Source organism: Pseudophryne corroboree, chromosome 2 (assembly GCF_028390025.1).
Source record: "Pseudophryne corroboree isolate aPseCor3 chromosome 2, aPseCor3.hap2, whole genome shotgun sequence".
Classification (NCBI taxonomy): domain Eukaryota; kingdom Metazoa; phylum Chordata; class Amphibia; order Anura; family Myobatrachidae; genus Pseudophryne; species Pseudophryne corroboree.
Window position 1 is genome coordinate 13,071,964 of NC_086445.1, and position 16,408 is coordinate 13,088,371.

The 16,408-nt window shown below is 53.6% G+C and overlaps 1 protein-coding gene across 3 annotated transcripts in view; it reads left to right on the forward strand.

Annotated features, from left to right (window-relative positions):
• LOC134992811 (zinc finger protein 485-like) overlaps positions 1-16,408 on the forward strand; it is a 113,243-nt gene that overhangs the window by 59,142 nt on the left and 37,693 nt on the right. For all 3 annotated transcript variants that reach the window (XM_063950811.1, XM_063950812.1, XM_063950813.1), the window contains one exon: positions 6,951-7,028. In XM_063950811.1, the coding sequence (XP_063806881.1) occupies positions 6,951-7,028 (78 nt within the window). The remainder of the gene's footprint in view (positions 1-6,950; positions 7,029-16,408) is intronic.

Genomic DNA, 16,408 nt, shown 5'->3' on the forward strand with positions numbered 1-16,408 from the left:
CAGGATACTACCCCACAGGCAGCACTCACAGGATACTACCCCACAGGCCGCACTCACAGGATACTACCCCAGAGGCCGCACTCACAGGATACTACCCCACAGGCCGCACTCACAGGATACTACCCCACATGCAGCACTCACAGGATACTACACACAGGCCGCACTCACAGGACACTAACCCACAGGCCGCACTCTCAGGACACTACCCCACAGGCCGCACTCACAGGATACTACCCCACAGGCCGCACTCACAGGACACTAACCCACAGGCCGCACTCACAGAACACTACCACACAGGCCGCACTCACAGGATACTACCCCACAGGCCGCACTCACAGGATACTACCCCACAGGCAGCACTCACAGGATACTACCCCACAGGCCGCACTCACAGGATACTACCCCACAGGCCGAACTCACAGGACACTAACCCACAGGCCGCACTCACAGGACACTAACCCACAGGCCGCACTCACAGGACACTACCACACAGGCCGCACTCACAGGATACTACCCCACAGGCCGCACTCACAGGACACTACCACACAGGCCGCACTCACAGGATACTACCCCACAGGCCGCACTCACACAACACTAACCCACAGGCCTGCACTCACAGGACACTAACCCACAGGCCTGCACTCACAGGACACTAACCCACAGGCCGCACTCACAGGACACTACCCCACAGGCCTCACTCCCAGGATACTACTCCACAGGCCGCACTCACAGGATACTACCCCACAGGCCGCACTCACAGGATACTACACACAGGCCGCACTCACAGGATACTACCACACAGCCTGCACTCACAGGACACTAACCCACAGGCCGCACTCACACAACACTACCCCACAGGCCGCACTCACAGGATACTACCCCACATGCCTCACTCACAGGATACTACCCCACAGGCCGCACTCGCAGGATACTGCCACACAGGCCGCACTCACAGGATACTACACACAGGCCGCACTCACAGGATACTACCCCACAGGCCGCACTCACAGGATACTACCACACAGGCCGCACTCACAGGACACTACCTCACAGGCCTCACTCACAGGATACTACACACAGGCCGCACTCACAGAATACTACCACACAGGCCGCACTCACAGGATACTACCCCACAGGCCACACTCACAGGATACTACCACACAGGCCGCACTCACAGGATACTACCCCACAGGCCGCACTCACAGGATACTACCCCACAGGCCGCACTCACAGGACACTACCACACAGGCTGCACTCACAGGATACTACCACACAGCCTGCACTCACAGGACACTACCTCACAGGCCTCACTCACAGGATACTACACACAGGCCGCACTCACAGAATACTACCACACAGGCCGCACTCACAGGATACTACCCCACAGGCCACACTCACAGGATACTACCACACAGGCCGCACTCACAGGATACTACCCCACAGGCCGCACTCACAGGATACTACCCCACAGGCCGCACTCACAGGACACTACCACACAGACTGCACTCACAGGACACTTCCTCACAGACCGCACTCACAGGACACTACCCCACAGGCCGCACTCACAGGACACTTCCCCACAGACCGCACTCACAGGATACTACCCCACAGGCCGCACTCACAGGATACTACCACACAGGCCGCACTCACAGGACACTACCACACAGGCCGCACTCACAGGACACTACCCCACAGGCCGCACTCACAGGATACTACCCCACAGGCCGCAATCACAGGATACTACCCCACAGGCCGCACTCACAGGACACTACCCCACAGGCCGCAATCACAGGATACTACCCCACAGGCCGTACTCACAGGATACTACCCCACGAGCCGCACTCACAGGATACTACCACACAGGCAGCACTCACAGGACACTACCAGACAGGCCGCACTCACAGGACACTACCCCACAGGCCGCACTCACAGGACACTAACCCACAGGCCGCAATCACAGGATACTACCCCACAGGCCGCACTCACAGGATACTACCCCACAGGCCGCACTCACAGGATACTACCCCACAGGCCGCACTCACAGGATACTACCCCACAGGCCGCACTCACAGGATACTACCACACAGGCCACACTCACAGGATACTACACACAGGCCGCACTCACAGGACGCACTCACAGGACGCTACCACACAGGCCGCACTCACAGGATACTACCCCACAGGCCGCACTCACAGGGTACTACCCCACAGGCCGCACTCACAGGACACTACCCCACAGGCCGCACTCACAGGATACTACCTCACAGGCCGCACTCACAGGATACTACCCCACAGGCCGCATTCACAGGATACTACCCCAGAGGCCGCACTCACAGGACACTTCCCCACAGGCCGCACTCACAGGACACTACCCCACAGGCCGCACTCACAGGATACTACCACACAGGCGGCACTCACAGGATACTACCCCACAGGCCGCACTCACAGGATACTACCCCACAGGCCGCACTCACAGGACACTACCCCACAGGCCGCACTCACAGGCCACACTCACAGGATACTACCCCACAGGCCGCACTCACAGGCCACACTCACAGGATACTACCCCACAGGCCGCACTCACAGGACACTACCCCACAGGCCGTACTCAAAGGATTCTACCCCACAGGCCGCACTCACAGGCCACACTCACAGGATACTACCCCACAGGCCGCACTCACAGGATACTACCACACAGGCCGCACTCACAGGATACTACACACAGGCCGCACTCACAGGATACTACCCCACAGGCCGCACTCACAGGATACTACCCCACGGGCCGCACTCACAGGATACTACCACACAGGCCGCACTCACAGGATACTACACACAGGCCACACTCACAGGATACAACACACAGGCCACACTCACAGAATACTACCACAGAGGCCGCACTCACAGGACACTACCACACAGGCCGCACTCACAGGATACTACCCCACGGGCCGCACTCACAGGATACTACCACACAGGCCGCACTCACAGGATACTACCCCACGGGCCGCACTCACAGGATACTACCACACAGGCCGCACTCACAGGATACTACCCCACGGGCCGCACTCACAGGATACTACCACACAGGCCGCACTCACAGGATACTACACACAGGCCACACTCACAGGATACAACACACAGGCCACACTCACAGAATACTACCACAGAGGCCGCACTCACAGGACACTACCACACAGGCCGCACTCACAGAATACTACCACACAGGCCGCACTCACAGGATACTACCCCACAGGCCGCACTCACAGGATACTACCCCACAGGCCGCACTCACAGGATACTACCCCACAGGCCGCACTCACAGGATACTACCCCACAGGCCGCACTCACAGGATACTACCCCACAGGCCGCACTCACAGGATACTACCACACAGGCCGCACTCACAGGATACTACCACACAGGCCGCACTCACAGGATACTACCCCACAGGCCGCACTCACAGGATACTACCACACAGGCCGCACTCACAGGACACTACCGCACAGGCCGCACTCACAGGATACTACCTCACAGGCCGCATTCACAGGATACTACCCCACAGGCCGCACTTACAGGACACTACCACACAGGCCGCACTCACAGAATACTACCACAGAGGCCGCACTCACAGGATACTACCACACAGGCCGCACTCACAGGATACTACCCCACAGGCCGCACTCACAGGATACTACCCCACAGGCCGCACTCACAGGATACTACACACAGGACGCACTCACAGAATACTGCCACAGAGGCCGCACTCACAGGATACTACCACACAGGCCGCACTCACAGGATACTACACACAGGCCACACTCACAGAATACTACCCCACAGGCCGCACTCACAGGACACTACCCCACAGGCCACACTCACAGGATACTACCACACAGGCCGCACTCACAGGATACTACCCCACAGGCCGCACTCACAGGACACTACCACACAGGCAGCACTCACAGGATACTACCCCACAGGCCGCACTCACAGGACACTTCCTCACAGACCGCACTCACAGGACACTATCCCACAGGCCGCACTCACAGGACACTATCCCACAGGCCGCACTCACAGGACACTACCACACAGGCCGCACTCACAGGATACTACCCCACAGGCCGCACTCACAGGACACTACCCCACAGACTGCACTCACAGGACCCTTCCTCACAGACCGCACTCACAGGATACTACCCCACAGGCCGCAATCACAGGACACTACCACACAGGCCGCACTCACAGGACACTACCCCACAGGCCGCACTCACAGGATACTACCCCACAGGCCGCAATCACAGGATACTACCCCACAGGCCTCACTCACAGGATACTACCCCACAGGCCGCACTCACAGGACACTACCCCATGAGCCGCACTCACAGGATACTACCCCACAGGCAGCACTCACAGGATACTACCCCACAGGCCGCTCTCACAGGACACTACCACACAGGCCGCACTCACAGGACACTACCCCACAGGCCGCACTCACAGGACGCTACCCCACAGGCAGCAATCACAGGATACTACCCCACAGGCCGCACTCACAGGATACTACCCCACAGGCCGCACTCACAGGATACTACCCCACAGGCCGCACTCACAGGATACTACCACACAGGCCGCACTCACAGGACACTACCACACAGGCCGCACTCACAGGACACTACCCCACGGGCCGCACTCACAGGATACTACCCCACAGGCAGCACTCACAGGACACTACCCCACAGGCCGCACTTACATGACACTACCCCACAGGCCGCACTCACAGGATACTACCCCACAGGCCGCACTCACAGGCCACACTCACAGCATACTACCCCACAGGCCGCACTCACAGGATACTACCCCACAGGCCGCACTCACAGGATACTACCACACAGGCCGCACTCACAGGATACTACACACAGGCCGCACTCACAGAATACTACCACACAGGCCGCACTCACAGGACGCTACCACACAGGCCGCACTCACAGGATACTACCCCACAGGCCGCACTCACAAGACACTGCGACGCAGGCCGCATTCACAGGATACTACCCCAGAGGCCGCACTCACAGGACACTACCACACAGGCCGCACTCACAGGATACTACCCCAGAGGCCGCACTCACAGGACCCTACCCCACAGAACGCACTCACAGGACACTTCCCCACAGGCCGCACTCACAGGACACTACCTCACAGGCCGCACTCACAGGACACTACCCCACAGGCCGTACTCAAAGAATACTACCCCACAGGCCGCACTCACAGGCCACACTCACAGGACACTAACCCACAGGCCGCACTCACAGGATACTACCCCACAGGCCGCAATCACAGGATACTACCCCACAGGCCGCAATCACAGGATACTACCACACAGGCCGCACTCACACGACACTACCTCACAGGCCGCATTCACAGGATACTACCACACAGGCCGCGCTCACAGGATACTACCACACAGGCAGCACTCACAGGATACTACCACACAGGCCGCAATCACAGGATACTACCCCACAGGCCGCACTCACAGGATACTACCCCACAGGCCGCACTCACAGGACACTACCCCGCAGACCGCACTCACAGGACACTTCCTCACACACCGCACTCACAGGACACTACCCCACAGGCCGCACTCACAGGATACTACCCCACAGGCCGCACTCAGAGGATGGATACTACCCCACAGGCCGCACTAACAGGATACTACCACACAGGCCGCACTCACACGACACTACCACACAGGCCGCACTCACACGACACTACCTCACAGGCCGCATTCACAGGATACTACCACACAGGCCGCACTCACAAGATACTACCCCACAGGCCGCACTCACAGGATACCACCCCACAGGCCCCACTCACAGGATACTACCCCACAGGCCGCACTCACAGGACACTACCCCACAGGCCGCACTCACAGGATACTACCCCACAGGCAGCACTCACAGGATACTACCCCACAGGCCGCACTCACAGGATACTACCCCACAGGCCGCACTCACAGGATACTACCCCACAGGCAGCACTCACAGGATACCACCCCACAGGCCCCACTCACAGGATACTACCCCACAGGCCGCACTCACAGGACACTACCCCGCAGACCGCACTCACAGACACTTCCTCACAGACCGCACTCACAGGACACTACCCCACAGGCCGCACTCACAGGACACTTCCCCACTGACCGCACTCTCAGGATACTACCCCACAGGCCGCACTCATAGGATACTACCACACAGGCCGCACTCACAGGATACTACCACACAGACCGCACTCACAGGATACTACCACACAGGCCGCACTCACAGGACACTACCCCGCAGACCGCACTCACAGACACTTCCTCACAGACCGCACTCACAGGACACTACTCCACAGGCCGCACTCACAGGACACTTCCCCACTGACCGCACTCACAGGATACTACCCCACAGGCCGCACTCACAGGATACTACCACACAGGCCGCACTCACAGGATACTACCACACAGACCGCACTCACAGGATACTACCACACAGGCCGCACTCACAGGATACTACCACACAGACCGCACTCACAGGATACTACCACACAGGCCGCACTCACAGGATACTACCACACAGCCTGCACTCACAGGACACTACCCCACAGGCCGCACTCACAGGACACTACCACACAGGCCGCACTCACAGGATACTACCACACAGACCGCACTCACAGGATACTACCACACAGGCCGCACTCACAGGACACTACACACATAGGTCTCACTTACTGAGTAAAGATCCGCATTTCTTCAAACATATACTGTTCCCGATATATCCACAAATGATTCTGGTAACTTACATCTGGTGCATCACCATCTAGGGGAACAGTGATGTAATATTAAGCGTACGGTGATGTAACACTATAGGGTCAGGGAGTTACAGCAGAATATAAATCCACCTTGTTTCCTCCCTGCAGGACTCAGCGAATCAGCCCCTGAGATAGTGGTGAAGATGGAGAGCGGGGAAGATCCGTGCGTCTCTCAGGAACACGCAGGTCGGTGTATAGTATGACTTTTACACTGAGCCGCTCATGACCGCAGCTCGCCGGTTTTACGCCTATTTCTCTAGCATCCATAAGGGATATGTCACAACTGAGGGCCTGAGCTGACGGGAGGCAGCCTCAGTTGTAGGGGCTGAGATGTAACGGAACCTGGGAGGTTGTATCAGACCCCTAGACATGTAAGTAACATGTAGAATAACTGCCCGAAGGCGTGACCACGACAACCAGGATAAAAGTCAATGATGTTTATTATGACAAACTCCGTAACACAGCAGCAGTAAAAGGAAACATAAAAGTCAACAGAGGATAAATACAATTCCTGGGTACTACAGGGTGGCAAGGGCCACAGGCACTGGTAGTGTGAGACAGTTCTTATAATCTTCTAGTTGGAAAGTCCTTACCAGGCCTGACTGTAGCAATGGAGAGAACCCAGGATCGTACCAGCTGATGTTCCAGGAAAGGCTGGGCTGCTGAAGGTAAAACGGCTGCTGTGGATACTGGCTGGAACCAGACTGTTGTTGGTACGGAGTGGATACTGGCTGGAACCAGTTAAATAATAAACGAACTTGAGAGCGATGAAATAATAATGAAGTTTGGAGTTTGAGAGCGGTGAAATAATAATACCGGTGGAGAGTGGTAAACTGCAGAAAAGGACACCGGCCCTTTAAGAGAAGCTATACACTGCTGGAAGCTGGGCTGGAAGCAGGTGATTGTTTGAGAGCGGTGAAATAATAATACCGGTGGAGAGTGGTAAACTGCAGAAAGGACACCGGCCCTTTAAGAGAAGCTGTACACTGCTGGAAGCTGGGCTGGAAGCAGGTGATTGTTGTAGCTGGAAACAGGTGAGTCCAGAATGGATCGGAGAGTCAGGCTACACCGCAGATGGAATGCTGGTGCGGGTCTCTATAGCAGAAGTCTGGAGACAGGAGCTGGAACCTGGAAGACAACCACAGGAGAGAGACAAACTGGAACTAGGTTAGACAACCAAAGCACTGACGCCTTCCTTGCTCAGGCACAGCATACTTATACCTGCAGCAAGGAAGGGGTTGGCTAGGCAATTATGCAAATCAACAATACAGACAGCAGATTGGTGGAAATAATCAGATGACAAAATCCAAGATGGCTGCGCCCATGCAGACACTTGGAGGGAAGTTTGGTTTGTAATCCATGTGAGACTTGAAACAGTAATGGCGACGCCGGCCACAGGAGACAGGAGACGCCAGACTGACAAGCGCACATTTAACCACGCGGGCACAGCGGAGGCCGCGGCTGATGAAATCACCACTCTGACATTCTGCATGTGGAAACTCAGGAACAGCGGGATCCGGTCCTGGAACGCTGAGCCAGCCTTAGGAGGCATCTGAAGGGTAAGTAATGGCGTCCAGATACCCGGATCGTGACAGCACCCCCCCCTTTAGGAGTGGCCCCAGGACACTTCTTAGGCTTTAAAGGAAACTTTGCGTGGAAATTTCGGACCAAGGCAGGAGCATGGACGTCTGAGGCATTGGTCCAAGAGCGTTCTTCAGGACCATAGCCCTTCCAGTCAATGAGGTATTGTAACTGACCGTAACGGAAACGTGAGTCCAAAATCTTGGCCACCTCGTACTCGACTCCCCGTTGAGTCTGAACTTTGGGAGCTGGAGGAAGTGCGGAATGAAACCGATTCAGGATCAGCGGTTTCAACAAAGAAACATGAAATGTCCTGGGTATTTTCAAGAAGGATGGTAACTGTAACCTGTAGGCAACAGGATTGATGACTTGTTCAATCTTGAAGGGTCCGATGTAGCGAGGTGCAAATTTCATGCTGGGAACTCTCAACCTCAAATTCTTCGTGGACAGCCACACACGATCACCCACCTTGAGAGCAGGAACCGCTCTACGCTTCCTATCGGCAAACTTCTTATACCTGAATGAGGCTTTAAGCAAGGCTGCGCGGACGTTCCTCCAGTTATTTGAAAACTGACGCAAGGTGACATCCACTGCTGGAACAGAAGTTGCGGGAAGCGGTTGGAATTCTGGGACTTTAGGGTGGAATCCATAATTAATGAAGAATGGTGTAGAAGAAGATGAGGAATGGTATTGATTGTTGTGGCTGAACTCGGCCCAAGGAAGGAGTTGAACCCAGTCATCTTGAGAGGAAGACATATATATACGGAGGAAGGCCTCCAAGTCCTGATTCACCCTCTCGGTTTGACCATTGGTCTGAGGATGGTAAACCGTGGAAAACTTTAACTTGACTTGGAGGGCTTGACACAAACTTCGCCAAAATTTGGCTACAAATTGTACTCCACGATCCGAGATGATCTCTTCAGGAAGACCGTGAAGTCGGAAGATCTCTTGTATAAACACTTGAGCCAACTTGGAAGCTGACGGAAGACCGGTGAGAGGGATGAAATGTGCCATCTTGGTGAACCGGTCAACTACCACCCAGATGGTATTAAACTTGTTGCAGATAGGTAGATCGGAAACAAAGTCCATCGACAAATGGGTCCAAGGTCGACGGGGAACAGATAATGGAACCAGTTGCCCCGCAGGCGACTGGCGGGAGACTTTGGGTTGGGCACACTTTGGGCAGGAGGCAATAAATTCCATAACGTCCTTCTTCAGAGTTGGCCACCAGTAGGACCTAGAAATAAAGTCAAGGGTTTTCTGAATGCCTGTATGTCCAGCAAAACGGGAAGCATGGGCCCAATGCATGAGCTTCTTCCTTAGAACTGGCTTAACAAAACTTTTCCCTGGTGGAGGCGTAGAGTCCATCCCTACCGTGGAGAATGCCAACGGATTAATAATAGGATGCTTGTCTGCAGACTCGGACTCATTTTCTTGCTCCCATGAGCGGGAAAGGGCATCGGCCTTACGATTCTGAGAACCCGGACAGAACTGGAGTTTAAAGTCAAACCTAGAAAAGAAAAGTGCCCATCTGGCCTGACGAGGATTCAGACATTGTGCGCCTTTGAGATATAAAAGATTTTTGTGGTCGGTAAGTATGGTGATTGAGTGGGAAGCTCCCTCCAACAGGTATCTCCACTCCTCCAGAGCGAGCTTGATGGCTAGCAACTCCTGATCGCCAATGGCATAGTTGCGCTCAGCTGGGGTGAACTTCCGGGAGAAGAAACTGCAAGGATGTAGATGTCCATCTTTGGCCCTCTGGGATAACACTGCTCCTACTCCAACGGAGGAGGCATCTACCTCTAAGATAAAAGGAGAGTCGGTGTCGGGCTGTTTCAGAACTAGTGCAGAGATGAACCGTTGCTTCAGAAGGTGAAAGGCCTGTGTAGCTTCCTCGGACCACTTGGACGGATTAGCACCTTTCTTGGTTAATGCAGTGATAGGCGCCACGATGGTGGAAAAGTCTCGTATAAATTTTCTATAATAATTGGCGAACCCTAAGAACCTCTGGACCCCTTTGAGGCTTAAGGGTATAGGCCAATTCTGGATTGCTTGGAGTTTCTCAGGATCCATCTCTAGTCCGGAACCGGACACAATGTAACCTAGAAACAGAATGGTTTTAACTTCAAACACACACTTCTCCAATTTACAATAGAGGTGATTGACACGGAGACGGGAAAGAACCTCTTTTACCCAGAAACGATGATCTTCGAGATTATTAGCAAAGATGAGGATGTCGTCTAGATAAACCACGACATGGCGGTACAAGATGTCCCTGAAAATCTCATTCACGAAGTGCTGGAAGACTGCTGGAGCGTTGCTCAATCCGAAGGGCATGACGAGGTACTCATAATGTCCGTCACGGGTGTTAAAGGCGGTCTTCCACTCGTCACCCTCACGGATTCGGATGAGATTGTAGGCACCCCTCAAGTCCAGCTTTGTGAAAATAGTTGCACCACTAACTCTATCAAAGAGCTCGGTAATCAGGGGTAAAGGGTATCGGTTCTTGACGGTAATGTCGTTCAGACCTCTGTAGTCGATGCACGGACGCAGACCACCGTCTTTCTTCTTAACGAAGAAGAAGCCTGCGCCGGCTGGAGAAGAAGATGGTCGGATGAAACCCTTCGCCAGGTTCTCTTTGATGTACTCTTCCATGGAGTGTGTCTCAGGCAGAGACAACGGATAAGTTCGGCCTCGCGGTGGAACCTTCCCTGGAATGAGGTGGATTGGGCAGTCCCATTCTCTATGAGGAGGAAGGATATCAGCAGAGGCTTTACTGAACACGTCCGTGAAGTCTTGATATGGAGGAGGCGGAACATCAGATGACCTGGGGAAGGAAGAACAAACAGGAAGAACTTTGGCTAAACAAGTCTCAGCACAGGAGGGACCCCATGCCAGTATTTGCGTAGTCGTCCAGTCAATTGATGGGTTGTGGAGACGGAGCCATGGAAGGCCTAAAACCACTGGATGTGTGGCTCTTGGAATCACTAAAAAAGAAATATACTCAGAATGAAGAACTCCCACTCTCAGACGAACTGGAAGAGTCCTTAAGGAAATGACTGCGTCAAAAATCTTGCTGCCATCCACGGCAGTCAAAGAGATGGACGAGGACAGTCTCTCGGTGGGTAGGGACCACCGTTTAACATAAGCTTCGGTTATGAAATTCCCAGCTGCTCCGGAATCAAGGAGGGCAATGACGTTCCTGTAACGTTGAGCAATTTGGAGCGACACTGGGAGGTTACAGTCATGAGGAGATGGAGAGGAGATCATTACTCCTAGCCGGCCCTCTCCTTGGCGAGCTAGGATCTGGAGTTTCCCGGACGTTTGGGACAGGCATTGATAGTGTGCGACGGAGCTGCACAGTAGAGACAGAGAGACTCAGAGAGACGTCTTCGGCGCTCAGCGGGAGATAGACGGGAACGACTAATTTGCATAGGCTCATCCTTGGATGGAGATGGTTGACGAGGAGGAGGAGCAGAAGATTTAGGAGTAGATGATCTTCCTCGCTCGGTTGCTCTCTCTCTGAAACGTAGATCAACCTTCGTGCAAAGAGAAATTAGCTCATCCAACTTAGAGGGCAAGTCTCTGGTAGCTAACTCATCCTTGATGCGTTCTGATAAGCCATGCCAGAATGCAGCATACAGGGCCTCGTCGTTCCATGCCAGTTCGGATGCCAGGATTTTAAACTGTATAAGATACTGTCCCACAGTACGTGTTCCCTGGTGTAAACGGAGAATCTCAGATGAAGCAGATGTTATCCGGCCTGGCTCGTCGAAGATGCGCCTGAATGTAGCTACAAAGTCAGTATAGGAGGATAGCAGGGGATCAGACTTCTCCCATAAAGGTGATGCCCAGTCAAGGGCTGAGCCACTGAGAAGGGAGATGATATAGGCAATTTTGGTACGGTCACTGAAGAAATTGCCAGGTAGAAGCTCAAAGTGGATTTCACATTGATTGAGAAATCCCCTGCAGAACTTTGGAGATCCATCAAATTTTGCTGGCGTTGGAAGATGAAGATGTGGACTGGAAATGGGTAAGGTGGGTGGGGTTACAGCTGGTGTTACTGTAGTGGACGCACCGGACGTGCCAGGTCCACGGAGGGTCGTTTGAATCCCATCCAGCCGTGAAGAGAGATCCTGGAGACAGCGGATGATGTGGCCCTGTGCAGCCTCCTGATGTTCAAGTCGGGCTGCCAGTTCTTGCATCGGCCTGGCCGCTTGATCCTGGTCTCCGGCTGGATTCATTAGGTCAGTGCTTACTGTCACAACTGAGGGCCTGAGCTGACGGGAGGCAGCCTCAGTTGTAGGGGCTGAGATGTAACGGAACCTGGGAGGTTGTATCAGACCCCTAGACATGTAAGTAACATGTAGAATAACTGCCCGAAGGCGTGACCACGACAACCAGGATAAAAGTCAATGATGTTTATTATGACAAACTCCGTAACACAGCAGCAGTAAAAGGAAACATAAAAGTCAACAGAGGATAAATACAATTCCTGGGTACTACAGGGTGGCAAGGGCCACAGGCACTGGTAGTGTGAGACAGTTCTTATAATCTTCTAGTTGGAAAGTCCTTACCAGGCCTGACTGTAGCAATGGAGAGAACCCAGGATCGTACCAGCTGATGTTCCAGGAAAGGCTGGGCTGCTGAAGGTAAAACGGCTGCTGTGGATACTGGCTGGAACCAGACTGTTGTTGGTACGGAGTGGATACTGGCTGGAACCAGTTAAATAATAAACGAACTTGAGAGCGATGAAATAATAATGAAGTTTGGAGTTTGAGAGCGGTGAAATAATAATACCGGTGGAGAGTGGTAAACTGCAGAAAAGGACACCGGCCCTTTAAGAGAAGCTATACACTGCTGGAAGCTGGGCTGGAAGCAGGTGATTGTTTGAGAGCGGTGAAATAATAATACCGGTGGAGAGTGGTAAACTGCAGAAAGGACACCGGCCCTTTAAGAGAAGCTGTACACTGCTGGAAGCTGGGCTGGAAGCAGGTGATTGTTGTAGCTGGAAACAGGTGAGTCCAGAATGGATCGGAGAGTCAGGCTACACCGCAGATGGAATGCTGGTGCGGGTCTCTATAGCAGAAGTCTGGAGACAGGAGCTGGAACCTGGAAGACAACCACAGGAGAGAGACAAACTGGAACTAGGTTAGACAACCAAAGCACTGACGCCTTCCTTGCTCAGGCACAGCATACTTATACCTGCAGCAAGGAAGGGGTTGGCTAGGCAATTATGCAAATCAACAATACAGACAGCAGATTGGTGGAAATAATCAGATGACAAAATCCAAGATGGCTGCGCCCATGCAGACACTTGGAGGGAAGTTTGGTTTGTAATCCATGTGAGAATTGAAACAGTAATGGCGACGCCGGCCACAGGAGACAGGAGACGCCAGACTGACAAGCGCACATTTAACCACGCGGGCACAGCGGAGGCCGCGGCTGATGAAATCACCACTCTGACATTCTGCATGTGGAAACTCAGGAACAGCGGGATCCGGTCCTGGAACGCTGAGCCAGCCTTAGGAGGCATCTGAAGGGTAAGTAATGGCGTCCAGATACCCGGATCGTGACAGGATATTGGGGAACACATTAGTACGATGGGGTATAGACGGGGTCCAAAGGAGCCAGTCTACTTTAAATGTCTTCAACTGGGTGTGCTGGCTCCTCCCCCCTATGTCCCCTCCCACAGCTCAGTTTAGAAGAAAGTGCCCTCAGGAGAGGATGCACACTCTGCAGCTCCAGAGTTTTTTCTTCAATTTCTTTTAAAAGTTTTATTTATTTCAGTATGCTGTTTGGGAGACAGTATACCTGCGCCATGGGAGTTAGGGGGGGGGGGGGGGGTCACCGGCCTCTAGAGGTGCAGAGCCGCTTCTCCGCTGCAGGACCACCGTTCTGAGGGGCTGTTTGTTCAGCAGGGCATTGCGCCTTGGCTGTTGCAGCCGCAGCACACCGCACACCCCTGACGTCTGATATGTCAAATATTGCAAATGCCAATAAGACTCAGGAACTGCAACAAGCAGTGGCTAGTCTAACTGCTATATACATTTTAAAGAGAGGAAAGAAAATCAATTTTCTCTTACGTCCTAGAGGATGCTGGGGACTCCAAAAGGACCATGGGGTATAGATATAGCCCTCAAGGATCCTGCTGATCGCAGACAGGAAACTACCTTGAAATCAATTTATACACATACGGGTGCCTTGCTCAGACCGGCAGTAGCGTCGGCATGGGTGGGTAGCGCAATTGCAGCATGGGCAGATAACTTGTCATCTGACATTGACACCCTAGATAAGGATAGCATTTTATTGACCTTGGGTCACATTAAAGACGCAGCGTTATATATGAGAGAGGCTGCGAGGGACATTGGGCTGTTGGGTTCAAGAGCCAATGCCATGGCGATTTCTGCTAGACGGTCCCTGGGGACCCGCCAATGGACGGGTGATGCGATTCAAAGAGACATATGGAGACTTTACCTTACAAGGGTGAGGTTTTATTTGGGGAGGGCCTCGCGGACCTGGTTTCCACAGCTACCGCGGGTAAGTCTTCTATTTTACCTTACGTCCCCCCTCAGCAAAAGAAAACGCCACAGTATCAGATGCAGTCCTTTCGGTCGCATAAGTCCAGAAGGGGTCGGGGCTCTTCCTTCCTCGCCAGAGGTAAGGGCAGAGGGAAAAGAACGCCTGCTCCGGCTAGTTCCCAGGAACAAAAGTCCTCCCCGGCTTCTACTAAATCCACCGCATGACGCTGGGGCTCCACTGAGGGAGTCCGCACCGGTGGGGGCACGTCTTCGACTCTTCAGCCAGGTTCTGTCGGATTTGGATCCTTGGGCCATAGAAATTGTATCCCAAGGCTACAAACTGGAATTCGAAGAAGTGCCTCCTCGCCGATTTTTCAAATGCCAGCTTCTCCCCCCGAGGATTTTCCCCATGGTGATGGCGGAAATGATGGTGCTCCTGCGCAAACAAGGAGTCACAATTATCCCATACTTGGACGATCTCCTGATAAAAGCGAGATCGAGTGATCAACTGATGAACAGCGTGTCGCTCTCCCTGAGAGTGCTGCAGCAACACGGCTGGATCCTAAATCTACCAAAGTCACAACTGATTCCAACGACTCGGCTATCATTCTTAGGCATGATTCTAGACACGGAACAGAAGAGGGTTTTTCTTCCAATAGAAAAAGCCCAGGAACTCCAGAACATGGTCAGAGACCTGCTAAAACCAAAAAGAGTGTCAGTTCATCAATGCACTCGAGTACTGGGATAAATGGTGGCGGCCTACGAGGCCATCCCCTTCGGCAGGTTCCATGCGAGGCCATTTCAGTGGGACCTTCTGGACAAGTGGTCGGTTTACCATCTGCAAATACATCAGAAAATAAGCCTGTCCCCCAGGGCCAGGGTGTCTCTCCTGTGGTGGCTGCAGAGTGCTCACCTTCTAGAGGGTCGCAGGTTCAGCATTCAAGACTGGGTTCTGGTGACCACGGACGCGAGCCTCCGAGGATGGGGAGCATTCACACAAGGAAGAAACTTTCAGGGACTATGGTCAAGCCAGGAGGCTTGTCTACACATCAACTTGCTGGAATTGAGGGCCATATACAACGGCCTCCGACAAGCGGAGAATCTTCTTCGCAACCTACCCGTTCTGGTTCAATCAGACAACGTCACAGCCGTGGCTCATGTAAACCGCCAAGGTGGAACAAGGAGCAGAGTGGCAATGGCGGAAGCCACCAGGTTTCTTCGCTGGGCGGAAAATCACATAAGCGCTCTGTCAGCAGTCTTCATTCCGGGAGTCGACAACTGGGAAGCAGACTTCCTCAGCAGACACGATCTCCATCCAGGGGAGTGTGGTCTTCATCAAGAAGTTTTTGCAGAGATAACAAGTCATTGGGGACTTCCTCAAATAGACATGATGGCGTCACGCCTCAACAAGAAGCTTCGGAGGTATTGTGCCAGGTCAAGGGACCCTCAGGCAGTAGCAGTGGA